General features: G+C 48.3%; 1 protein-coding gene across 1 annotated transcript in view; it reads right to left on the bottom strand.

The window, feature by feature from the left end:
* Nucleotides 1–1,478: 1,478 nt before the first annotated feature.
* The window catches only part of FLVCR2 (FLVCR choline and putative heme transporter 2), a 39,839-nt gene continuing 20,308 nt past the window's right edge, over nucleotides 1,479–21,009 (bottom strand). The window contains exons 4-10 of the mRNA XM_075712783.1: nucleotides 20,158–20,225; nucleotides 19,262–19,365; nucleotides 10,460–10,570; nucleotides 9,718–9,823; nucleotides 9,128–9,239; nucleotides 8,640–8,699; nucleotides 1,479–1,609 (exon numbers count right to left, since the gene is read on the bottom strand). Coding sequence (XP_075568898.1) covers nucleotides 1,479–1,609; nucleotides 8,640–8,699; nucleotides 9,128–9,239; nucleotides 9,718–9,823; nucleotides 10,460–10,570; nucleotides 19,262–19,365; nucleotides 20,158–20,225 — 692 coding nt within the window. The remainder of the gene's footprint in view (nucleotides 1,610–8,639; nucleotides 8,700–9,127; nucleotides 9,240–9,717; nucleotides 9,824–10,459; nucleotides 10,571–19,261; nucleotides 19,366–20,157; nucleotides 20,226–21,009) is intronic.

The following is a 21,009-nucleotide window of genomic DNA, read 5'->3' as shown; positions in this document are numbered from 1 at the left end:
TAAACAAATCCCTTGCTGTGGCTGTACACCTAGAGCAGGTCATCCAAAATCATCCACTGATCAGTGCTCAGCTGGTAGCGTAACACTCCAGACAAAAGTTTGTCATTTTATTACAATTCAAAAACCAGGACAAAGTCTGAAACCACTTTACTCCCTACTCTCTGCTATCAAGGATAGGTTCTTCACACACATACACAAAAAAAATTCAATTTATCTACCACTACATAAGACTGGCACAAAGTAGTCTCAAGTGCCCTCAACACATGCTAATCAAATCTAGCAAAGCCCAGTTTGAACAAAAAGACAGTCCTGCCATTTTGGAATCCTGCACTCTGTATGATAGCTGCTTTCTTAAAAACCCACACAGCTTAAAAGTATTTCCAAAGAAATGTTGCCTAAGACTTTTCTTGAACAATTCACTCCTGAGCCAAAACAAACCATGGAAAAATCAGCAAAGATGCTTATTTCATAATGCAAAGAAACAATGCAGGAAGGTTTGCATGGATGCTGGAAACCAGGAGCAGATGAGCACCAGCTGTACATAGCATATACATGAGTATAAAGTGTATGCTGAATCAACTGACACTATTATGAAACCTTAAGGCACAATGTTGGAATAGCTTCAGATGGACTTACAAAGGCAGCCCACAGAGAGACTCATGATCATGTAAAATGGGCGTCTGATCCAAGTGTCCTGAGATACAGAAAGGTAACCCTGCTGGCACTCTGGGAACTGAGGCAGACAGAAGTGGGAGGAGTGTTGGAACCACGCTACAGCTTTATTAATAGAGAACAAGGCATCCACAGTGCCATTAGGCTAATTTAGTTCCCACTACAAGTTCTACTAATTGCAACATCTGTTTAATTATAACCATAAGCAGATAAGGGCACCAATAGAAGACAAACTGCTTGTGAACACCAGGCGGGTCCTGCAGGAAGAAGTGAAAACATCCTGCAGTGTGGACACAGTGGCCAAAAGTTCTGACAGGTAGCTGCTGAGAGGCTGTGATTCCAGGGCAGAGTCAAGGCTGATAAACACTGACTCTTGTCACTGAAGCTATGGCTTTATACATTGCCCTGCAAAGTCAACAGCTCAGCCAGATTCTAGGCTTTCCATTTCACCACCAGAAGCCACTACTAGGTGAAAATGGAAGATCTTTCCCTGTGAAAATATGGGGTTTTCCCTTCTGCATCCCTTAATACACTGGGAAATCAGGCTGTTCCACAGTCCTACTCTGTACCAGAGCCACTCAACAGCTGAACATCCAGCTAAAGGTTTTGACAGTTTTCCATCAGATCATTTCTATTTCTTCACCAGGAAGAATTAACCTTGTTAGGCCAATACTCTGGATGATGGGCCCTCAGAGAAAACAATAAGCCAGCTGCCTACTTCCACTGTGGGACTGCACCTCGATTGGGTCAAGACAGGGGAGGACCCTCTGCCATCAAAAGGGCTGCACAGCCAATGGTATGGAGTTTCAGTGGGAAGTGCGAGGCCTGCACAAACTCCACAGCTCTGCATCCTCTGGAAGCTCACATCTAACTCTGAGTGTCAGTCTTCTCCTTCCAACAGCCATAGAATCATAGAATTGTTTAGATTGGAAAAAACCTTTAAGATCATTGAGTCCAACTGTTAATCTAACACTGCCAAATCCACCACAAAACCATGTCCCGAAGTGCCACATCTACACATCTTTTAAATACCTCCAGGGATGGGGACTCCACCACTTCCCTGGGCAGCCCATTCCAATGCTTGACAACCCTTTTGGTAAAGAAATTTTTCCTAATATCCAACCTAAACCTCCCCTGGCGCAACTTGAGGCTATTTCCTCTTGTCCTATCACTAGTTACTTGAGACCAACACCCACCTCACTACAACCTCCTTTCAGGTAGTTGTAGAGAGCGATAAGGTCTCCCCTCAGCCTCCTCTTCTCCAGGCTAAACAACCCCAGTTCCCTCAGCCTCTCCTCATAAGACTTGTGCTCCAGACCCTTCACCAGCTTCCTTGCCCTTCTCTGGACACGCTCCAGCACCTCAATGTCTTTCTCGTACTGAGGGGCCCAAAACTGCACACAGTATTCGAGGTGCAGCCTCACCAGTGCCAAGTACAGGGGGACAATCACTTCCCTGCTCCTGCTGGCCGCACTATTTCTGATACAAGCCAGGATGCTGTTGGCCTTCTTGGCCACCTGGGCACACTCATATTCAGCTGGCTGTCAACTGACACCCCCAGGTCCTTTTCGGCCAGGCAGCTTTCCAGCCACTCTTCCCCAAGCCTGTAGTATTGCATGGGGTTGTTGTGACCCAAGTGCAGGACCCAGCACTTGGCCTTGTTAAACCTCATAAAATTGGCCTCGGCCCATCGGTCCAGCCTGTCCAGATCCCTCTGTAGAGCCTTCCCACCCTCAAGCAGACTCCTGCCCAACTGGGTGTCATCTGCAAACTGACTGAGGGTGCACTCGATTCCCTCGTCCAGATCGTTGATAAAGATATTAAACAGAACTGGCCCCAATACTGAGCCCTGGGGAACACCACCTGGGACCAGCCGCTAACTGGATTTAACTCCATTTACCACAACTCTTTGGGCCCAGCCATCCAGCCAGTTTTTTTACCCAGCAAAGAGCACACCCATCCAAGCCATGAGCAGCCAGTTTCTCCAGGAGAATACTGTGCGAGATGGTGCCAAAGGCTTTACTAAAGTCCAGGTAGATGACACCCACAGCCTTTCCCTCGTCCACTAAACAGGTCACCTTGTCATAGAAGGAGATCAGGTCAGTCAAGCAGGACCTGTCTTTCATAAACCCATGCTGACTGGGCCTGGTCACGTGGTTCTCCTATACGTGCTGCATAATGGCACTCAAGGTGATCTGCTTCATAACCTTCCCCAGCATGGAGGTCAGGCTGACAGGCCTGTAGTTCCCTAGATCCTCCTTACGGCCCTTCTTGTAGATGGGCATCACATTTGCTAACCTCCAGTCAACTGGGACCTCCCTGGTTAGCCAGGACTGCTGATAAAAGATTGAAAGTGGCTTGGTGAGCACTTCCACCAGCTTCCTCAGTACCCTTGGGTGGATCCCATCCGGCCCCATAGACTTGTGTCTTAAGTGGTGTAGCAGGTCACTAACCATTTCTCCTTAGATTATGGGGGCTCCATTCTGCTCCCCATCCTGTCTTCCAGCTCAGGGGGCTGGGTACCCCAAGAACAACTGGTCTTACTATTAAAGACTGAGGCAAAGAAGGCATTAAGTACCTCACCCTTTTCCTCATCCTTTGTCACCGTTTCCCCCCGCATCCAATAAAGGGTGGAGATTTTCTTTAGCCCCCCTTTTGTTGCTAATGTATTTATAGAAACATTTTTTATTTTCTTTTATGGCAGTAGCCAGATTAAGTTCTAGTTGGGCTTTGGCCCTTCTAATTTTCTCCCTGCATAACCTCACAACATCCTTGTAGTCCTTCTGAGTTGCCTTCCCCTTCTTCCAAAGGCCATAAACTCTCTTTTTTTTCCTGAGTTCCAGCCAAAGCTCTCTGTTCAGCCAGGCCACTCGTCTCCCCCACCAGCTCATCTTTCCGCACATGGGGACGGCCTGCTCCTGATCTTTAAGATTTCCTTCTTGAAGAATGTCCAGCCTTCCTGAACTCCTTTGCCCTTCAGGACTGCCTCCCAAGGAACTCTGTTGACCAGACCCTTAAACAGCCCAAAGTCTGCCCTCTGGAAGTCCAAGGTGGCTGTTCTGCTGACCCCCCTCCTTACTTCTCCAAGAATTGAAAACTCTATCATTTCATGATCGCTATGCCCAAGACAGCCTCCAACCATCACATCACCCACAAGTCCTTCTTTGTTCACAAACAACAGGTCCAGCAGGGTGCCTTCCCTAGCTGCTCACTCACCAGCTGTGTCAGGAAGTTATCTTCCACACACTCCCGGAACCTCCTAGACTGTTTCCTCTCTGCTGTATTATATTTCCAGCAGACATCTGGTAAGTTGTAGTCCCCCACAAGAACAAGAGCTAGCGATTGTGAGACTTCCCCCAGCCACTTACAGAACATTTTGTCTGCCTCTTCATCCTGGCTGGGTGATCTATAACAGACTCCCACCATATCTGCCTTGTTGGGCTTCCCCCTGATTCTCACCCATAAATACTCAACCCTATCATCAAGCCCTAGACAGTCAAAACACTCCCTAACATACAGGGCTACCCCACTGCCTCTCCTTTCTTTCCTGTCCTTTCTGAAGAGTTTATAGCCATCCATTGCAGCACTCCAGTTGTGTGAGTCATCCCACCATGTTTCCGTGATTGCAACTATATCACAGTTTTCCTGCTGTACAATGGCTTCCAGCTTCTCCTGCTTGTTGCCCATGCTGTGTGCATTGGTGTAGATACACTTCAGTTGGGCTATTGATCCCACCACCTTTGGGGAGGGGGGGGGGGGGGAGGAAGGGGGGGGCGGAGAGGGCCCGATTCCTACATGACCATTCTCAGGCGCTTCCATGGTTTCTAACACATCAATAACCCTTGCATCTTTGCTGCTGCATGGATCTCCATCCTCCACCTCCATTGAGATGGCAGACCAAAGGACCTCACTAGCACACCATCCCTCAAACATTGATGTGCTGCCTTCAGGCTTATCTCTAGCAAGTCTGGTTTTATCCCTTTCCCCCTTCAAATCTAGTTTAAAGCTCTTTCAATGAGCCCTGCTAACTCCTGTGCAAAGATCCTTTTCCTCCTTTGAGACATGTGTACCCCAGCAGGCCTGGTGTCATGTAAGCCGACCCATGATCAAAAAACCCAAAATTCTGCTGGTGACACCAGGCTCGGAGCCAGACATTGATCTGCTGGCTCTTCCTGTTTCTTCCCTCATCATTCCCTGCAACTGAAAGGATAGAGGAGAACAGCACTTGTGCTCCTGATCCCTTAACCAGTCATCCCAAGGCCCTGAAGTCTCTCTTCATTGCCCTCAGACTTCTTGTTGCAACTTCATCGCTGCCTACCTGAAAAAAAAATCAATAATGGACAGAAATCCAAGGGCCGTACCAGGGTAGGAAGCTTTCTCTTCACATCTTTAACCTGGGCCCCAGGGAGGCAGCAGAATTCCCTAACAAGCGGGTCCGGTCTGCATATTTGGCCTTCTGTTCCCTTCAGAAGGGAGTCTCCTATGACCATGACCTGTCTTTTTTCCGTTATGGAAGCAGTTTTGATGCAGGGAATATACAGAAACATGCCTGAGCCTCACAGTGTCTGTTCTGCAACTAGGATGTCAGTGGTAACACTGGCAATTGTACCAGGCTAGGTCTGCTAACAAAGGCAATGACATAAACTTCAGTCATCAAAAAAGTACCAGTATACCCCAAGCAGGCTTGCCCAGCTCATGCAGCTACAGCTTCTCAACTACTTGGTCCCAAATCAACACCACACGTGTACCCTGCTAAAACTGCCACAGACATGGAGACAGTATGGAGACAGCTTCAGAAGCACTCAGCTTGGAGTCAAATCTTTCCCTGCCCATGGGACTCTTACTCACGCTTGCATCAAAGTGTGGCAGCTTCACATTCCCTGTAGCACACGCTCTAGTCTTAGCAGGATTAAGGCTGTCTTTCCAAACAGACTCACTCTGCTCTTTTGCCTGTTAGTCCTGTTGGCTGTGGCGCTAAGATCACTTAATACACACACTCAATGAACACCTTAAAAAGCAAAGGGTACCGTCGTTAACTTGGCAGATCAGCCAGTCAGTGTGAAGCAGAGGACAATGAGTAATAAAGCGTTACATCCCAAGCAACAGCTGCGAAAATGCCAAGTGCCATTGAGATTCACAGATCAGCAAGCACAGAGCTTTACAATTTTCAGGCATTCTTATACCAAAAGGCACCAACCCAATGACTCTATTACTGCTAGATGTTTTTAAACTTCCTTCTTGAAGTTGGCCATGCACTCTGGCTGTGATCAAAGCCAACTCTTCTACAGGACTCCTGGTGTCACTTCCAGCCAAGAATCTGGACTGTAAAAGCAACCTCAGAGAAGAGTCTCCAAATGCCTGCACCTCTTCTCCCCAGTAACTTACTGATAATTCAGTTCTCCATCTGCTCCAGCACCAGGCTTTGCCTTGCTGCACCTAGTTGAATCCGTATGCCCCTATCTGATGTGAGTCTGGTGGGATCTCCACTCTGTTCTTGAAAGCTGTCTTGTCTTTCATTTCAGGTGGGTACCCAAGGCGGCCAGAAAGGTTCTCGGTACTCTACGGCCAGAAGTGCCATTGGCTTGGTGCCTGTGCCACCCATGAGTGTTCAGAGAAGCAGATTAGTGCGATTCTCCTACCTTTGTGTATGAGCTAGTGAGCAGCAATGGGAATTGATGGGGTTAGGGTTACAAGCTACAGTCCCGTAATCCATGATCTGATTGCTGCCTTGGAGTCTCTGTAACAACAGCCATGAGTCACCATCCCAGAAAAGACAGAGGCAAGTAGAGAGGGAAATGAAAGGGGGGGAAATAAAAAAGAGGAACAGGCAAAAGGAAAAAACCCAGTAAAATCACCCAAGCATGTGTAAGGCAGCTGTGCCATGTAGAAAAGCTCCAGTACTTGACTCTGTCAGAGCCCTCCACAAATGCAGCACATGATGCCCAAGCCCAGCTGGCTGCTCCCCTGACTGAGTGTAGAACACTGGGTTCAGCCCACCTTCAGTTGGTCAAGCACCTGGGGTTGTTTGTTAAGCTTGAGAAGTACCCAGGTGAGCTCAGCCATGTGGAGGCTACATTTGGGGGTATGGTGGGGTGTCCATCATGACTTCCTCAGAACATGACTCCTCAGGGGGAAGGAGATGCCAGTAAGGTTTTTGACTGACTGAGACCTGTTACCTCACACACATCCCCCTGGTTCTCACTGCAGTGAGTTCTGGAGGCTTTCAGGATTATAGAAATGATACCTGTACCACCTTTGCTCTGGTCTCAACACCCTCCCCCCTCCAGAAGCAAGCTCTTACAATTGTACTTATACTAAAAAATTTATACTAAAAATGGCTTAAGCAAAAGTGTACAATTTGGTGAGAGAAGTGTCCGACAAAGGGAAAGGACCTTACTACTACATGGCATCATGTTCGTTGCCAAAGGACCTCGATATTTCCTGGACCTTCCACGTATGTGTTATGAATTAACTCACAGTGCCAACAGCACCTCTCATTACAACCCTGCTGCCTCAGGGCTTGCGGAGGATGATTTGGCCTTACAATGCATCTTCTGCATTTGATGGTGTATATCAAAACAGACTGACCTTTACCCCAGCTCAGATTAGCTAAGTGTGTTCCAGTTAGCCCCATTCATGCCAGGATTGTGGGAGACCGGGTGTCTTCTACCTTGGTCCTGTAGACCATGATGCTCACCACTGCTAAAATCAGCCAAAGTTGTAAGCCTCAGAGCAGAAAAAAAGCAGGAATTCTTTTTAAGTTACGACAATGGGGGAGGACTCCTTTATCCAAACTAGATAAACTGTACAGCCTTTCCCCCCCACACCTAGTCTAGAATTACATGTGCCAGAACTACTCAAGGCAGCATCAATTCCCTTTACTTAACCTACCCTCTGCATTTGTGCTCAGATAGTTCAGTAAAAAGAAATAAAAAATAAAAATAAAATTAAAATAAAAATAAAAAAGCATATATTTTGTAATTGAAAAGCCACCTTCCTGAGCAGCTGGTTGGAGCAGAGCTGCTTCTTGGACCTTCTGATCTCTCTCCAGATCGGACTGGTTAGATTATCTGGAGGAAGGCAGCATTGTCTTCTGAAAAGAGCTGACTCGAGCCAGCAGAGAACTGAGCTTATGCACTTTGCTAGTCATGGTTGCTGATGGCTTCATGAACGTCGAATGGATGTCTCTGCTAATGTCCTAGAAGAGGAGCCCAGAGCAGTAAGGAAAAGACCTTCGAACACCCAGCAGTCCCCTCCCTTTCCCTGCAGGGAGAGCTTCTAAAAGTATCCACTGCAATTAGTTCACCAGAGGCCCTCTCCCACATGCAAACAGCTGCATTTATCACACAGCATGCCACAGGGACATCATACCCCAAGCTCTGGTGCTCACATATGAACTAGCAGCCTTGTCTGCAGCACTGTGCAAAGTGTGGGGAGCCAGGCTGCTCAAGCCCTCATTTGGCCTTTGCCACCTAGCTTCCTCCAGTCCCATACACTGAACCCCACTTGGTGGCTGAGGACAGGGAATAAAGGGAATAACCTGCCTCCCTAGGAGCCGGGAATAATAGTTACCCAGCTCTAAACAAGGGCAAAGCACTAGAGGGCTCAGTGCACTGTCAGGGGAGAGAAGCAAGCACAGTGCTGCCCTGCATCTGTCCCTAGCCAGTATGAACACGTGTAAAGCCCTGCAGACTCCCAGAGGACCAGAGCCTGACATTTCTGTGTGACATTAACAGTAAGCAAACAGAGGCCCCAGCGGCTGGCAGAGCTGGGATTACAGCCACCTGTCTGAAAATGCCAACAAGAAGCTATCCCACAAGCTGGTCAAGAAGTGGTGGGATAAGAGAAGAGAATCGCAGCTGCAATTGTAACTCAGGAAGGGCCAGCCCCATTCCTAGAAAGGAGAGAGGTTGGGTGTTGTCCTGAGCTAATAGCAGGGGCACAGCAGGGATTGAAGGGGGGTTTACTCACTGTCTGTTCATTATCCAAATTGGCCTGCTGTCTTCGGAGATCAGCCTTAATGAATGCTGGGACAGAGGAAGGAAGAGAGATGTGAAGGCAGTTAAGTCACCGTGCAGAGCTCAAATCAATTTCCCCAAGACTCAAAGGGGCAGCAGAGGCCCCAGAGAAAACAGGAATGCGTTACGGTGCGCAAGGGAAACCACTCTCCTGGATGAGGCAGAGAGCACTTCTGAAACAGGCAGGATAGAAACTCCTTATTGCAGCACACAGAAGGTGCATCTCTGAGACCCCAACCAGCAGCCAGGGCAAAAAGCCTTGGACCTTCTTTGTAACACAGACCAGATGCTTAAAGAAGCACAGCAGCATTGCTATGGGACTGCTGTGTGGGTCCTGCCCTTTCCTGCAGGCACCACTGCACACAAAAGCCCTTCAATTCATATGCCAAGCCCAAGGGGAAGAGTCACAGCAGAGGAACACTGAAAAATTTAGTTACCGGTCATAATGGTCCCCAGGAGCAGGAAGGAACAAAGAAAGAGGTTTCCTGCCTTCGTCCCAAAGTGATCCATGATTTGCCCTTGGCTGATGGTGAAGGCAATACCAAAAATCTACAAACAAACAAAGGCAGTGTCAAGCTGTACTGTTATTATAAAGCAGCCTGAACAGCTTCCCAGCTTTAACGAAGTATCAGAGCATACAGGCCAGCCAAGCTGTTGGCCTAGCAAGGCTAAACTTTGGTTATAAACACATCCAGAAGCACCTCCTTGCAGCTGATGGGAAGACAGGTGACCCATAAGGCTGGAATCCCAACTCTCACTGGAGAAGAGCCAGGTCCTAGGTTGTTAGGAGCAATGTTGGAAAAGGCAAGGATGACTGGCATCCTGATGGATTTTCCTAAGCAGAAACAGAATGGGTGCCACTAGAGAAATGTCATGAGGAACATCATTCAAAAAGCCAGGTCCCAGGGTGCTTAGATCTCCAGTACATTACAATAATCATGGACAAGGAATAGGAGTCAAGGCTGGGAACTACAACTTAATCTCTCTGCCTATAAAGAGGCAAGCAAAGGGAAAACAGCACACCTACCTGTGCTGAGACATTAAGGAGCCCTGATGATGTTCCTTCTGATTCTGGGTACGTCAACTCTGCAGCAAACTCAAAGCCCATGGGAAGGTATCCTGTCATGAAAAACCTGTAAAGAAACACACAGAAAGGAAAACTCAGCAACTGCCAGAAGGAAGACTGAAGCAGCACAGTGTAGCCCATATCCCTTTTGGGATGCTTCACTGACTGCACAGGATGTTTCCCCTAGGATTGTCACAGTCCAAGCAGCTGTCTGACTCCCTCACCATGGCACAGGTCTTCCACCCAGAAATACCTTTGCCCACAGCCTCAAGGCACAGAACCAGGCCAGCAGGGAGCTACTGGTTGCTACAAGAACAAGGCATTAAAAGCAGCATCTCCCACAAGTAACTCTAAGGGGCATCGTCCCCAGCATGGTCAAACAGCCACCCAGGCCCACATGCTTTTCATTCCAGCCCACTGGTCATCTATGGGGCTGTGGTACCACTTGCTTCCCAAATGCTTTCACTTGGTTACCTGGAACATTTAAGACAGCTGCAACTGAGCAGGGCCATGCTAATGTCCCTGACTCTAATGAAAAACATACAAGAGAGATGGGAAGAGCAGATCATTTTGTCCTTAAACCACACAGGAGCCACACACAGGCTATGGCTCTCCCCAGTCCCACCTGCACCATGAGCTCTGCCTCCCTGCTCATCCCCTAGCAGCTCACATGTAGAAGAAAGCAGCCTGCACATGAACTTACCCGAGTATGCCTGCAGTCACAAAGACCACCCAGAGGTGGCCTAGGCTCAGAGTGAAAGTGTAGGTTATCATTCCCACCAGAGACATGATATAGATGGCTAGTGTTGTCTGTCTGCAAGGTAAAGCAGAATCAGGGTTTTATTTAATCCAGTCCTCCTATTCTTTTCACCCACAGATCCTTTCACCTACAGTTTGCAGCACATGGTTAAAAAACAAATTAAACACTTGCACAGCTCTCTAATACCCTTACTCCAGACAGAGAAACTGGACTGACAGAGAGCACAGAAGGGCCTGCACACACAGCAGGGCAGCAGGAGAAGCAAGAACAGGACCTAGGAGTTTTCACATCCCTACCTCATGACTGGGGGCTTTGCTCCCTGTGGGGTTGGGACATCATATCTATGAGGCACCTATGAGGCAGCCAAGAAGCTCAGATCCTACCATGGGCTGACAGGTCCCTGGTCATGTACCGTACATTCCTCTTGAGGGAGAGAACAAGAGCCAAATATAGAGATCATTAGTCTTTCCTGGGCACCCTCTGTACTGCAACCAGTTGGACACACTTACTTATAAGCAGGAGCTAAGGTGAATAAGCACTCCCAAGCAGGAAAGCAAAGAGAAGAGGTGACACAACACTGCTAACAGTGTTATGGGCCTGTATTTTTCAGTGCTATCCGAAACACCTTTCAGTGCTGCTCCTTTCTCTGTTTGAACTGCCTACTGTAGCTGGAAAGGTGATGTGCAAGCCAGGTTGCCCTCACAGCCTCCACCCTCAAGCCATGGCAGCATTTAGCGGGACTAGTGCCAGCTCCCCAGCCAACGGCGGCTGAACCGCAAGCTCTCATCTCTCGGCAGAGGGGACAAAGAGACCCCGTACCCAGCAAGCATGCCAGGCAGATCCTGGGAACAGCCGTATCTGCAGCCTGGCCACGCTGAAGAACATCAGTGGGCTCAGTACTGCGAGACACACGCAGCAGCCCAGGCCAGCTTTACCAGAACTGAAACGTTAGCAGTTGTCATCCCTGACTAGACACCAAGGAAACTCTTCCCACATCCAAAAAAAAGTGTCTCTTTCCAGTACAGGAGGTAGCAAGTAGCCCTTTGCAGTACGTAATTTTGGGAAGGAAGGAAGGAAAGGCAAATCCTTTACCTGACTGAAATTGTACCAAGCTCTTGAAAGCAGAACAGTTACCAGAGTTGACAAAAGATTAACTTTTTGGGCATTGTCTTTTAGGAAGAAGTTAAATGTATAGCCATGAGCTACTTGTATACTTTCTACAAATTTTAGTCTTAATCCATTAAAGAATGTATTTGGTATCACTTCCTCGAATGCTACTAAAGAAACTAAACCTCAAACTGTTTGCACTTTTTTTTTTTCCTTTTTAATGCAAATGACCACCATCAAAAATCCAACCCCAAACGGGCAGCCAGTATTTATATTGCTTGATAAAATATTTCCAGTACACTGAATTACTACAGATAAAACAAGAATGTTCCAGCTAAGGTTCTGTCCTCCCTCTCTGCTGGCAGTGATTGAAGTCAGTGGGTTTCACAGTCCTATGTCAGGTCTTTATCCAAATGGTCCTTATCCAAATACAGGCTTGAGAAGCTAATTTCAGATTTCAACTATCGAGCCATGCTTACAAAGGTTCACCAGACACAATTAATGCACTGAGAGTCTAAACAACATTTTGCTGTGACAAGTAATTTTGTTTTATATCAAAGGGGTAGGCAAATCCCTTAACCTCCAATGCTATATCATTTCTAGAATATGTTCTTTCCAATGCTTTCATGGAGGAAAAACGTCACCTGTGAAGGCAGCATAAAGGGGCTGCTTACTTCTGCTATAACCTGTTATAGAAAGCTGCTACATGTCCAGCACACAGCCTGGAGGCTGCAGAAGGAGAAGAGATGAAGGACTGACAGAGGAGTTAGAGAGCAGCCTCAGGAAAGTGAAAGAGAATCATAGAATGGTTTGGGTTGGAAGGGACCTTGAAGATCATCTTGTTTGAGAAGGTAAAAGCCTTTCTCTGCTGAATACAGGGTTCCTCAGATATCTCCTGCGACTTCTTATGCCTCCCATCTCTTGACAAGCATCCATGGACTGCGCTGACTAGGAAAAGGGGTTTAAGGCTAGAATTACAGCTCCCTGGGCTGAATGGACCAGGTCTGAAATGGGTGCTCCTTCCATAAACAGGAGTCTCCAAACTAAACAGTAGTCAGTGCTAAAATACAGTGCAGGCCTCCAAGAAGTGGCTGTGACCCCAAGAAGCTTAGTCTCAACCAGCAGAGACACTTGGCACATGGGGTTTTCTTTGTTTTTTCTTCCCACAGCCAGTTTTGGTCTCAGTGCAGAGCTCTCAGGATAGTCCCACAAAATCTCACCCAGTTTCCTAGGCTTATGGTTCAAGTATTCTAAGTAGTTTGTATCTGATTCACTCTGTCGTGACAGTTGCCCTCAGTTGTGCTTTACTCTTCATCTCCAGGCAAAGATGATGGACAAGTTAGTGACCTGCTGCAGTCAGGACTTTGTTTCACATTGATGCTATGTCATTAGCCAAGCTGCAAGAAAGAAGTTCCCAGAACATGCAGCCCTTCACTGAGAACTAGAGCAGGCAGGCTCAGAGAAGCAGCCAGCTCTTGCAGGTTAAAGCCGGAGGTGTTCTCCATTGGAACTGCAGAAGTAAGTGGGGGACTGTCCTGGTTTCGGCTGGGATAGAGTTAATTTTCTTCCTAGTAGCTGGCATAGTGCTGTGTTTCGGATTTAGTAAGAGAAGAATGTTGATAACACACTGAGGTTTTCAGTTGTTGCTAAGTACTGCTTATGCTAGTCAAGGACTTTTCAGCTTCCCATGCTCTGCCAGGTACACAAGAAACTGGGAGGGGGCACAGTCAGAATAGGAGATCCAAACTGACCAAAGGGCTATTCCATACCATATGACGTCGTGCTCAGAATATAAACTGAGGGGGGTTGGCTGGGGATCAGCGATTGCTGCTTGGGAGCTGTCTGGGTATCGGTCGGCGGGTGGTGAGCAATTGCATTGTGCATCACTTGCTTTGTAGATTGTCATTATTATTATTATCATTATTATATTGTTATCATTATCATTACTATTTTACTTTATTTCAATTATTAAACTGTTTTATCTCAACCCAGGAGTTTTTCTCACTCTTATTCCTCCAATTCTCTCCCCCATCCCATCAGGGTAGGGGGAGTGAGCGAGCAGCTGTGTGGTGCTTAGTTGCTGGCTGGGGCTAAACCACGACAGGGACAAAATGGAGAAAACTGTTCCATCTTGCCATGGGTACCATACCTACTGCACATTAGCTGGCTCAAGGATACGATGAGCTTTCCTCACTGACCTGCCTCCCTGAATTGTTAGGCGCCAGCAGGACAAAATGAATCGACAGACCCTTGTGAAAGAACAAGACTCCAGGCTTGCACCCTGTGGAAATCACACACCAGGAAGCAGCCTGAAGCCATGCACTGAGCAGCTGTCTGCCCAACACAGTCCCTAACTTGGACTTGAGCAGACAGCCCTGAATACAACTCCTACTGCAGGAAACAGCCTCAAGCACACAGGCAGACTTCTACTAAAGGAGACTTTAGCATGACCCTGCTCCCCTAAGCATACCACTGATGACAAAAAAGGAGATTTAGTGCCCAGCAGTCCAAGCAAGACCCAAAAATTTGCAAACAAAGGGTTTACTTGAGACATAGGTAGATACTGGTGCATTGTGAAGCAGAAACCCCTGGGGAAAGACCCCAAGGCAGGGCTTTTCTCAAGAAGTGGCCTTTGTCACTATGTTCACTAGAGGACAAGAAAAATGCTCTGTGGCCCTAGGGGCACCAGGGCATGGAATAATGTCTGGTTTTGCTTGATAAGCCTCTCCTCATAGCCATAAATATCTTATGGGAAAGATAAAAACCCAAAGGAGAAGCAGATTCACAGAGGACATTTGCACAGCATCCTGGTGTTTTTAGCAACTGGTTTCCATGATGGCCCTACATGGACTGACAATTATTGTCTGGAACAGGTACAGTCTCCTTGAAAGTCTGTCGAGTACAACGAGTGCAGGCTGGAAGTTACACATCCTGCTACATCACCTTAGAAGAACCGGGGTTAACGTATTTCTGCACTCAGGGGCGTGGGAAGGAAGCCCAGTGCATCGATGTGGAAGCAGCACTACGAAGGCACCAGCAGCCAAGTCTCTGCAGCAGAGCCAGAGGGAGATCTGTGAAGGAGCTGACACACTTGTCACTTAGGTGAACCTAAGCTGCCCTGACATTCATCTGCCCTCCCAGCCATATTGCCTACCCTTTTGAAGATGCAGATTAAAGAGCTTACACAAGGGACTGTGAGGAAAGAAAGACCTCGGGGGAAAAAAGCCAGCCAGGGCCAGCACCAGCAGGAAACAGGACCAAAATGGAGAGCACAACTCCTGCCGTTCAGCCAACTGCAGAGAAAGCTCTAGAGCAAGGAACCGGCATGGCCCAGCCCAGCCGTGTCTCACAAGGTCACTTGGGCGAGGAAAGCCAAAGGGATGGGACCAGACTCACAGGGGACCAGAAGTGCAAAAACACTAGTCAAGCAACAGCTGAAGCAACAATTGAACAAGGGGCTGGGGGAGGCCACAGCCACGGCTTTAGCTGCTCACTGGGATGTTGTGTGGAGCTCCAGAGTGCTCTGCTGTACAGACTGGGGTAACAGATGACCTCCACAAGCTTTGCCATGAGGACAGCACATTCCAGGCTGCACAAGACCCTGAACAAAGACCTTGTCCCTACAGAATCACAGAATCATTTATGTTGGAAAAGACCTTTAAGATCATCCAGTCCAACCATTAACTACCAAGTCCACCACTAAACCAGTTAAGGGTAGAGTAATCATTAATTTCATGTTTCCTGGATTGGTGGCTGGATTATTTTTTAATGAAAGTAAAACTAGGAATCATTAAGGTTGGAAAGGACCTCTAAGATCATCAGTCCAACCATCAACCCAACACCACCATGCCTACTAAACCATGTCCCAAAGTGCCACGTCTACATGGGGGATGGTGATTCCACCACCTCTCTGGGCAGCCAGTTCCAATGCTTGACCACTCTTTCTGTGAAGAAATTTTTCCTAATACCCAATCTAAACCTCCCCTGGCGCAACTTGAGGCTATTTCCTCTCGTCCTATCACTAACTACTTGAGAGAAGAGACCAACACCCACCTCACTACAGCCTCCTTTCAGGTAGTTGTAGAGAGTGATAAGGTCTCCCCTCAGCCTCCTCTCTTCTCCAGGCTAAACAACCCCAGTTCCCTCAGCCTCTCCTCATAAGACTTGTGCTCCAGACCCTTCACCAGCTTCCTTGCCCTCCTCTGGACATGCTCCAGCAATTCAATGTCTTTCTTGTACTGAGGGGCCCAAAACTGCACACAGTATTCGAGGTGTGTCCTCACCAGTGCCAAGTACAGGGGGACAATCACTTCCCTGCTCCTGCTGGCCACACTATTCCTGATACAAGCCAGGATGCTGTTGGCCTTCTTGGCCACCTGGGCACACTGCTGGCTCATGTTCAGCCGGCTGTTGACCAGGACCCCCAGGTCCTTTTCTGCCAGGCAGCTTTCCAGCCACTCTTCCCCAAGCCTGTAGCATTGCATGGGGTTGTTGTGACCCAAGTGCAGGACCCGGCACTTGGCCTTGTTAAACATCATACAGTTGGCCTCAGCCCATCGGTCCAGCCTGTCCTGATCCCTATGCAGGGCCATCCTACCCTCGAGCAGATCGGCACTCCCACCCACTTTGGTGTCATCTGCAAACTTACTGAGGGTGCACTCAATCCCCTCATCCAGATCACTGATGAAGATATTAAACAAGACTGGCCCCAAAACTGAGCCCTAGGGAACACCCCTTGTGACTGGTCGCCAACAGGATTTAACTCCATTTACCACAGCTCTCTGGGCTCCAGAAGGACCTCACTGCTGAAGACACCGAGGTGTCAGATTCTGGAGAAGTGAAGAATTGGAGAGGGCTGGTTTTGTTTTCACCACCCCCTCATACTTCGGCACTCAGTTTTATGCCACTTTCTTCCTGTATAAAGGTCACAAAAAAGGACAGCCTTGGTAAATTATTTATATAGCAGATATGGCAAGATAGGGTGAAGGCATATCCACTATACAAGGACTAATATGGAAAAGGGCTACGACAAGAAGACCGAAATTGCAGGCCAGGCTAGGCAGAGAGAGCATTCACCTTTCATTGGAAGAGACCCAAGCGCCCCATTCTCCAATATCCAAGTCTTTCCTCCCTCCCCCAAATTTTAATACCTTTAGGCCTGTACAGACCTAAGTTTAAAACACCACTTGGGGTCCTCTGCATAGTCAGTGGAGAGAGATGGATATTTCTGACATCTTGCCTTACAGAGATGCAGCAATGACAGCAGAGCGCGCTGTCTGGAACCAGCTGGACCCAAGGCCATGCGAACACTGCCCTTACAAGCAAAGCATGGCCAAAGAGAAGTGCTGATTAATCCAGTCCCCAAACCCCTGATTCTGATGCAGACTCCCCTACAAATACCAATATACCCAGCAGTATCCAGGTGTCACAACCCCATCTCTCCTCTGAGCCAGGAACCTGAAGGATGTACACAGGGCCCCATTTAACTTGATGTCAAAAGGTGTTCTTTCAAAGAGGTGGGCTGTTCTCAACAAGCCATCCCACCAGAGGCAGCCCCAGTTCTGGGACTGCTCGCTTGTCACAACGTAACTTGCGTATTTGTATGGGCCAAATCTGTGCCTGTTAATTCCAAAAATAAGAACAGCGCAGGGGCTGCTGCAGGCACTTGCCTGCCAAATAAAAGCAAGAATGCAAGGCCATTTGGTGCCTGAGCACGACAGATGGGGAAAGCCTGACTTAGCACAGCCTCACCCTTTCAAGGAACTGCTGATGGGACAGTACAGATCAAACACGCATGTAGAGCTCTGCAATTCCTTCTGTTATTAACCTCCCCCTGCTCCCCTCAATCACAGCTGGATCCCATTCATTTGCTTCCCTCTCTCTCCAAGCTGACTAAAAAAAGGACTTGACATCTTTCCTTCCTGATTTTCATGTGCTTACCATTTTGTTCCTGAGACTATGTGAGCAGTGGAGAGAAGGGGGAGGGTACCTACCTAGAACATCTGGCATCTTGACAGTTTTTTTAAATAGACTTTTAAATGGGGCTAAATAAAGACTCTGCAGCACTCAGAAAAATTTTGCTAGGTCCACAGAAATCCACTTTGTGGGCTGCAAGGGAGAACAAATTCTTAGCAGTGTTTTTCCTCACCTAAGGCTAAATCTATCCGCAGAGAGTCCCTGGAGTCTGCAGGATAAATTCCATGGGTGGCACAGCCCTATTTTTCTGCACTCTCAGCCAGCTGTGCCCACCTACATGGTCCCTCCAAGCAAGCAGGGGCTGTGGAACAAATCCAGGATTTTTTTTTTTTTTTCCCCTCTCCCATTCTGCCAAATTTCAAGTCCCAGCTCTGCCAGGCGAGCCACAAAGCTCTTCAGCCTTTGTGCTGCAACCTAGCTCCACTTAGGGAGAATCAGGAAGACCATCCACCCTAGCAGTGCCAGTTGAGGTGACCTTACCACTAGCCCTGGGCTGGAAAGAGACACAAGTTACATTGCACAGTTAGCTAGTGCAGTTCATAACAGCTGTTTCTGTTTCCCAGGTCTGCCAAATAAGAACTACTCAGTGGCACACAATGATCTAGAAACAGCAACAAGAGACCTGCCAGTCTCTGTATTAGTCATCTGCTCCTCTTTCCAGCACCCCCAGGAGTCCTCAACTACCATCCTTTCCTGTTAGAGAAGCCCACTTCGTCTCCATCTTTGATCCCTGTACTTGACAGCTAGCGCCAGAGGCCACTTCAGAAGCTGCAAACCCACAGCTAGCCAGATTCAGAGCTGCTCACGATGAGAACATGCTTTTCTGGCCCAAGGTACCAGGCAGGATAATGGCAGTGGGACTCCCCCAGGTGAAAAGCTGCTGCAAGGAAAAGAACTCTGAAGTTGCCTTCAGCTCATCACCAGCACATCACCAGTAAAGCCCCCTCTCACGCAACCTGCTCAGACAACAGGTTACAGCACAGTTCTCACAGCCAGCAGGGAAACTGAAAAGCTGATTACATGGACCCCAACATAAGACAGGAGAAGCACTCTCCATCCCCCCAGACACCCTACAGAGATCTCTCCGTGAGGTCTGAGTTCCTGAGGACTGGGAGCTGCAGGACACCCAAAGACTCTTAGCTGTCCCATTACCTGGCAGGGTATGCTGGCGAGATCTGCCTTTCCAACCCACCAGGCAGCAAACCCAGAATCATCCACCCACAAACCCCAGTACCTCTTATGCCTGCCCTAAATACAGCAACACACCCTCACACAATGCCTCTGGGCACTGGATTCAGCATGCCTTTCATTAAGCCAGACAAATCTTCACAGAAGCTGATTTGTAAGAGCTGAGAAATGGTCTGGTATAGTCTTGATTCTGCTTGTGCCAAGACCCCTCTCATCCCTGACAAAGCAGCTGCTGGGCCATCTCATCCTCTCCCTATGCCTCCCTAGGGACCACTAGAACCAAACCTTGTATGGGCCCAGTGCAGACTAACACACAGCTCCAAATGGATTTTGAAGAACCATATTTTTTTCCTAAAAACCCTCCCAATGATTCAGTCCCTGGACTGCCGAGTTGTAACTGCACAGGGTTGCTCCTTGCACAGTATGGGGGAAGAGCACAGTCACTAGGGACACAGAGGCAAACAAGGGACTTACTTGTAGGTCTTGGTTCTGTCCAACCAGATGCCGGAGACCAGAGCTCCAACCATCCCTGACAGTATAATGGTGAGTCCAATCCTGCCAGCATTCACCTCCTCCCCCTGTGGTGAGACACACACACGCTCACACAAATGAAGGAGCCAAGTCATAGCCAACAAGAAGCAAAGTGCAGAGAACCCAGACAGGAAGAGACACCAAAGTTAGTGTCCCATACATGTCTTCTGCTGGTAGCACACTAACCAGAACTAGCCTTTGCAAGAACGCTTTTGGGCCCAGTATGAGCCAATGCAGTGCCTTATTCCGGCCCATGAAGAAAAGTGGTTTGGTACATCTCTCTGAGCCAGCCCAGAGAAAAAGGTGAGAACTGGCCAGCGTGAACAGATGCTCTCAGAGGAGTCAGCATAAACCCTATGAAGCTTGCTGCCTGGTGTCAGGATTTGGGCCAGATCGACCAGGAAATACTGGAACCCACTACAAGGCAGCACGGAAAGGAGCTCTCTGGCATGCAGCCCCAGCAGTAAGCTCTACAGTAGCTCAGCTACTGAGGCACCCCACTCTTCTGCCACCACAGCACGAGTGTGGGCAGCCTCCTCGTACAGATGTCCCAGTAGAAGTCACTGCCAGGAACAGGGTGGAGGCAATTGCTGGAAGAATTTCTCAGAAGAAAATGCTGGCATTTAGGGTGTAAAGGAGCTGTCTTTGCTAGAGCTCGCCAGCTTTTGCACAGGGTGGTGTAAAGAACTAAAGGAACCAGTGTTCTCCTGCCAGCCAGCCAACTTATGCCAGAGACAGCCAGAAGTGCTGTGGCATTGCATTTCTCACAGACTCTCCTTTGACAGCCAGCACTGGACAACAGCAAGCATCAGAGGGCCAGGAGGGTTGGATGCACTTACTGGGTAGTGATGGATCACCATGCGGTTCAGCAGAGTGGACAGTGCGTAGAAGCAACCTGTATTCAGACCTGAGAGGGGGGATAAAAATGCAGCACATTTAGAGCCTGCTACTCTCCTGCTGGGTAGTGAAAAGGTAGAAATGTAGAGAGAGAGATGTTTGGGAGCAGCAATCCACACCAAGGCTGCTGAGTCTCAGGAAAGCCAGCCAGGCAGGCTAGATGTAGGTTACTGAAAGAAATGCAGACCAAGGACAGCCAGATCTCAGCATGCAGGAGGAAGCACCCTCCAGTTTCAGGACGGTTCTTACCTTAGCAGCTAGAGGAAGGGCTGTGCACATTTCTGGTACTGAAAGGTCTTGCAAGTCCTTCATAGGGTCTCAACACTACCTCACAGCCAGATCCATTTTTAGCATTGGAGTTTTCTCCTCCCCCCAGCCAAGGTAAAATACTAGAAAAGCAGCTGCCTCAGCACCACACCTTTAACAAGGACCTGGGATTCAATTAACACCAGTGCCATTGACCTGTGTAGTTTCCTTCCAGTGATAGCACCCTCCCTGCTGAGAGCCAGTAAAAAACATCCTCTCCAAGCCAAGAAACACCAGAAGGCAAGTAGGAGCAGAGCTGATGGTGAAGCAAAGACAGCACTTCCCCCAGGCACCTGGTGTGTGTGTCTGCATGGGAAAACTCTTGCATTTTAAAAGATATCACTGAAGCCTGAAAAAAAAAAAAAAAACAAAAAAACAACTGTGAAAGTAATTGTCTTTCTGAAAGGGAAGTTAGATTAACTGTTACAGGCATCAGCCACCTGGTGAAGGTTTCTCAGTATCACCCAAGGTGAGAATGGAAACCGTTG

This window comes from Pelecanus crispus, chromosome 6 (genome assembly GCF_030463565.1).
Source record: "Pelecanus crispus isolate bPelCri1 chromosome 6, bPelCri1.pri, whole genome shotgun sequence".
Lineage (NCBI taxonomy): Eukaryota > Metazoa > Chordata > Aves > Pelecaniformes > Pelecanidae > Pelecanus > Pelecanus crispus.
This window is presented reverse-complemented; position numbering and strand designations above follow the sequence as displayed.